At 35.5% G+C, this 5265-nt stretch overlaps 2 protein-coding genes across 3 annotated transcripts in view; both read left to right on the forward strand.

The window, feature by feature from the left end:
• Positions 1 to 4754, forward strand: calml6 (calmodulin like 6). Of its 2 annotated transcripts, XM_053683459.1 has the most exons (6): positions 1 to 46; positions 696 to 734; positions 1066 to 1240; positions 3463 to 3607; positions 3907 to 4007; positions 4617 to 4754. In XM_053683459.1, the coding sequence occupies exons 1-6, from the start codon at positions 23 to 25 to the stop codon at positions 4658 to 4660; spliced, it is 528 nt and encodes a 175-aa protein (XP_053539434.1). In that variant the 5' UTR covers positions 1 to 22; the 3' UTR covers positions 4661 to 4754.
• A 353-nt stretch (positions 4755 to 5107) lies between these two features.
• si:ch211-161c3.5 (uncharacterized protein C3orf18) overlaps positions 5108 to 5265 on the forward strand; it is an 18693-nt gene continuing 18535 nt past the window's right edge. Inside the window, exon 1 of the mRNA XM_017480583.3 lies at positions 5108 to 5265. This exon is cut by the window's right edge and continues 262 nt beyond it. The gene's annotated coding sequence lies outside the window, so the exon portion shown is untranslated.

Below are 5265 nucleotides of genomic sequence, written 5' to 3' on the forward strand. Positions count from 1 at the left end.
TGAGTCGTGGTTAGGCTGTGATATGACACATAGAACATTTCTCACAGTAAGTCACAGTCTGTAACATTTAAACTTGGTGTCATATTGGAATTAAAGTTACCAAAGAAAATCAATAATTGCACTACATTTGAGTGTAAACTGTAAAATGTAAAATCCCCAAAGTCACTCTTGGGTAGTGCTCCAACCAACTAAAAACGAGACCCTTTCCAGTATGAAGCTCATTCAAAACAATTAATATGATGGAATAATCTTTCTAATGATGGCCACAGTTGGTATGAACTGGAAATAGAAACCTAATGACTTATTTATCTCTTTATTTGGTATGCTGCCTAGCCAACACTGACTTGGGAGAGAGCAGCCTAAAGCACCTGCTGAGACTGGCACAGTTACTAATTCTCGAAGAGGGACGGAGATTTCCCCAGCCTTATTCTGATAGTTCAACTAATCAAATTACTTTTAGCACAAATTGCCTTAAAAACTAAGGAGCTCTTTGTTACCAATACATAATCAGGATGGAGCATAATTTACTCTGTGAATTTACACTCAAAAGTACTTGGGTGTGTTACCCCTAGTGTGGACAGGGCAGATGCTCTCTGAAGTATCTTTTAGTTACCATTTATGGTGTATGTAAAAATCTCATGGGACAATTTAACATAACATTGCATACAAGTTTTAAGACTCCATCACTCCTCCAGCAAACACAGAAGCTACCAGTCTTCGATCCGGACAAAATGGTGAGCATTTTTCTTATTATATCCTACATATTATGCCTATTTTTTTTTAAATGCCTAAGATTTTAAAATTACGTTGTATACCTATATGATTTTTGTGGTGAACACCTGTGAAATGTCTGTTCTTGAGCATATTGTCATTAACATTTTATTGAGTTTTTTTGTTTTTTTCATAAATATTTCTTCAATGTATTGGATTCTTTGACATATTCACTCGGTAGACTCACTAGTTTATCATGTACCACACACTCTATGTGTGTCTTGCGTATAATAAATAATGAAGCTGGTCATTCAGATATGCTTATTTATAGTATGCTAAATGTTCTCATTTTAGGCAAGCAAACTGACTCCAGAGCAGATCACAGAGTATAAAGGTGTGTTTGAAATGTTCGACGAGGAGGGGAATGGGGATGTGAAGACACAGGAGCTGGAGAGGCTGATGAGTTTGATGGGAATCAACCCGACAAAGAGGGAGCTGAGTCAAATGGCCAAAGATGTGGATAAAGACGGTGAGTTTAACAATAATCTGGAGCCACTGACTCTATGCTATTCTCACCATAGTTTTGCTTAACTACAAAGCAGCTTTTATTAAAACATTTTTGTCATATCACTCGTCAAATTTGTCAAAATTCCATTAAATTCTATAAAATAAAATTGATTTATACATATAACAGTATTTCTGGATTAGGATTACAGTTTCTATACAGGAAACACCCTGTACTCTGAAAACACTGCAATCACAATGTAGTGCAATATATATACTGTATATATATATATATATATATATATATATATATATATATATATATATATATATATATATACATACATATATATATATATACTGTATATATATATATATATATATATATATATATATATATATATATATATATATATATATGTATATGTAAATTGCACTACATTTCACATACTAGATCTGGGGCTTTAGATTTCAGACAGTTAATTTGAGCACTCACGTGGAGTTTTGTAAACAGGGAAGTATAAGATATAAGAGGATTATATGGGATGAGTGCTGGGATTTAGGTTTTCACCCCATGTGGGTGACCGATTCACCCCAGCCTGCCTTTAATACAGCAAATGAACGCCATCTACAGGCTAAGGAAAAGATTAAATCACAGTTTTAGACATTTTTACTTTTTAAAAATAGTTTTTGAGTGTAATTTTTTAAAATTTTCTTTTGTGAAAAGCTTGCTACAATAATAAAAATAAATGAATATACGGCACAAAAATGACGTCTCCCTAGTAAGCATCCACTAGAGGTTAACATGGTCATGTACAATCAAACGATTAACAACAGTTCAATAAAATCTTGTTTTTGAGTCATTGTGTGAATTAGAAATGAGTAATGTAGTCAGTAATCATCTTTAGCGCAGAGGTCATGGTGTTTTTGAGTTGGTAACTCATTAAACTAAACTTGAGCCAGTGCTGGAACAGATTTGCTTTGAGCTATGATACATATAAAAATCTGCCTATGCTAGCTTCATTTACTTTTGCTCTTGTACCTTAAAGAGAGAAGGCATTATCTATAAATTTGCATTCCCATCACAAACAAATTTGTTATATAACAAGAAAACTTTTATTGTGTTACGTTTCACCGTTTCGTCATTATCATAGGTGACAGAAATGGACAAAAAGGCCTCTCTGAATGCAACTGAAATATTCTTGTATAACATGTATCCCATCCTTTGTCTTTGGAACTTACTCCAACCTCTTTATGTATCATCTGAGCAGATTTTAGACTCTCTCACTTATATTATAGGAATATTTGTTTCCTATTTTTCCCCATACAAAAAATTCAGTGGTATGCAATGTGCTTCAAGGTAATAGTGATTTAAAGGGCAAGTCTGTCTGTGCAGCACATCACTAGTTCCAGATGAAGTATAACATCACATTCTTAAAATAAATCTTCACATAAAATTTAAATAATAGCACAACTTTTAGAATATAGTGTTGCTTCATTAGTCTTTAAAAGCAACTTTCAGTCTTATTCTATGTCCTGTGGAAGCCCATGGGTATCATTATGTGCCTTATTTTACTTTCAACGCAAATACCCTGATGTCCTACTTCTGGTTGGAGTTCTCAACACTTGGAAACCACTCGCCGCTGCTTAGGATGGCCCCATATGGACAGCCTAAAGATACACTTAGAAACCATGAAGATGGATTAGGACTACAATTGCCTTGATAGCTTTAGGACTGTAATTGCCATGAGCAAGTTTGCACTCAAGTCTGCATCAGAGAACAGTTGATAAGTTCAACAAAAAAGGCTTCATGTTAAAGCTATAATGAATTTCCTGCTTGCACAATTGCACTTTTTGACCATGAAGTGCATAGTTATAGAAGGGAATTATTTATAATCGCACTATTTGTTGTCACCCAGATGAGGATGGGTTCCCTCTTGAGTCTGATTCCTCTCAAGGTTTCTTCCTAATGTCATCTCAGGGAGTTTTTCCTTGCTACTGCTGCCTCTGGCTTGCTCATTAGGGATACGTTTATAAATGTAAAATTTACATCCTGAATTGATATATTTCTGTAAAGCTGCTTTGTGACAATGTCCATTGTTAAAAGTGCCATATAAATAAAATTGAAATTAATTGAATTGAAATCATTTTCTAAGTGAGCATGAACATTTGCAAAAAGTATGATTTAATGCTGTAATTCTCCTTCATTTGATTGTTATGTAAATACTACCATTTTCACTTTTACAGGCAATGGCACCTTTAACTGTGACAAGTTCCTGGGTCTTATGGCTCTTTACCACGAGCGAACTAAAAACCAAGATGCTGAGCTTCGAGCTGCCTTTAAAGTGTTTGATAAGGAGGCCAAAGGCTACATTGACTGGAATACACTCAAGTAAATTAATGACCTGTCTTATTCAATATGACAGTAGTGTAAACCATTCCACAACAGGTCTGTTGTAACTACTGTAAAATTATTGGACCAGGTTCTAGCTTATATCACTTTTTATACAATCAGGCTTGTATCTGAAAGAACAACCTGTAAGGAATTAATTGTTTTTGTCTACTATTTCAATATAAGGGGTATATTATGTCGTATATAAATGCAAATAAAGACATGTTTTATTTTGGTTACATGTACTATGCCTAATGCGTATCCTAATTTAATATGAACTCCCACATAACTGTGTGCAGGTATGTGTTGACGAATTCTGGTGAACCTCTCAATGAAGAAGAGGCAGAACAGATGATGAAGGAGGCTGACAAAGATGGAGATGGAACAATTGATTATGAGGGTGAAAAGATCTTCTCCAGTGTTTTACCTATAATTAAAACTTCTCCATTTTTTTTGTTTTGTTTTACATAGCACGTTTCAAACCCTGGTCCAGGAGTACTCCCTATGCTGCACAATTTACTGCTGTCCCTAGTCTAAATGTCCCCCTACAACTCAGAAAGAGCTGTTTCTTAGCTGTTTGGGGAGGGAAATCACTAAAATGTACATGGCAATGGGGTTCCCAAGACCAGGGTTGGAAACATAGGGACCTCCTCTAGACCAGTAGTCACCAACCCTCTTAACTGAGATCTACCTTCATGCAGGTTTAATCTCCAAACCAAATAATCAAAAATATCAAGAAGCTGATCAAGAACTTCTTAAGGCAATGATTATATGGTCAGGTGGGCATGATTGGTTGGAGCTAAAGTCTTCAGGAAGGTAGATCTCCCAGAACAGGGTTTGTGACCACTACTCTAGATCATAACCAAAACCAGATTCCTTAATACCACAATGTTTTGTTATAGCATTTTATTATTTTATTTTTTTTAAATTAGTCTCAATAACAGATAACTGCTATACTGACAAGCCACAGTGTGGGAAAATATTCCTCTATATTTATTACATTTTCCAGAATTTGTTGCCATGATGACTGGGGACTCTTTCAAGATGACCTGAGACTGAAATCGGAGAAGCATATGGATGAGCAGTGAAATGTAAAAGTTGCTCCCTGGAAGATCTCAACAGTTTGAATTAAAGGATTATAACGACACCATTTTGTTGACTGTTTTATTGATATCTATCCTCGTTGTACAAGTCCTAGAATATGTGCAACAATCTTTTCATACAGGAGAGGATATAAACAAAACATTCCAGAAAGAGTGCGGAAACTGTATGAATGAGAAAAATTAAATTTCCTTCGAATCAAATTTGATGAGAGGCCAATAAGGGGTTAATATCCCTGAACCCACTTCCAGCACGGTCATGGCATTTGGCGAGTTTAACAGTGAGATCTCACTCCTGTTATGAGTGACGGATATGTACTGGAACCAATCATAGCCTCGCATCATTCTGCAGCTGACCAATGGCAACGCACAAAGACACTGATAATGGGTGGGTCTAGCAGCTAAAGATCAAACCGCATACTAACATACTCAACAGTATGTCAAAACAGTATGTCAGTATAGGAAGCGCACTCGTTTTGCATACTTTATAGATTAGTAGTATACGTTTTCAGACGTAGCCTGTAGTCAAGGTTTGTAGCATCCATATAACGGCCTATG

Source organism: Ictalurus punctatus, chromosome 11 (assembly GCF_001660625.3).
Source record: "Ictalurus punctatus breed USDA103 chromosome 11, Coco_2.0, whole genome shotgun sequence".
Lineage (NCBI taxonomy): Eukaryota > Metazoa > Chordata > Actinopteri > Siluriformes > Ictaluridae > Ictalurus > Ictalurus punctatus.

Coding starts and splice junctions, on each gene's coding strand:
- calml6 (XM_053683459.1), top strand. CDS start 23: ATGACACATAGAACATTTCTCACA. Junction 1,241..3,462: donor CAAAGATGTGGATAAAGACG/GTGAGTTTAACA, acceptor TCACTTTTACAG/GCAATGGCACCTTTAACTGT. Junction 4,008..4,616: donor TGGAACAATTGATTATGAGG/GTGAAAAGATCT, acceptor TACATTTTCCAG/AATTTGTTGCCATGATGACT.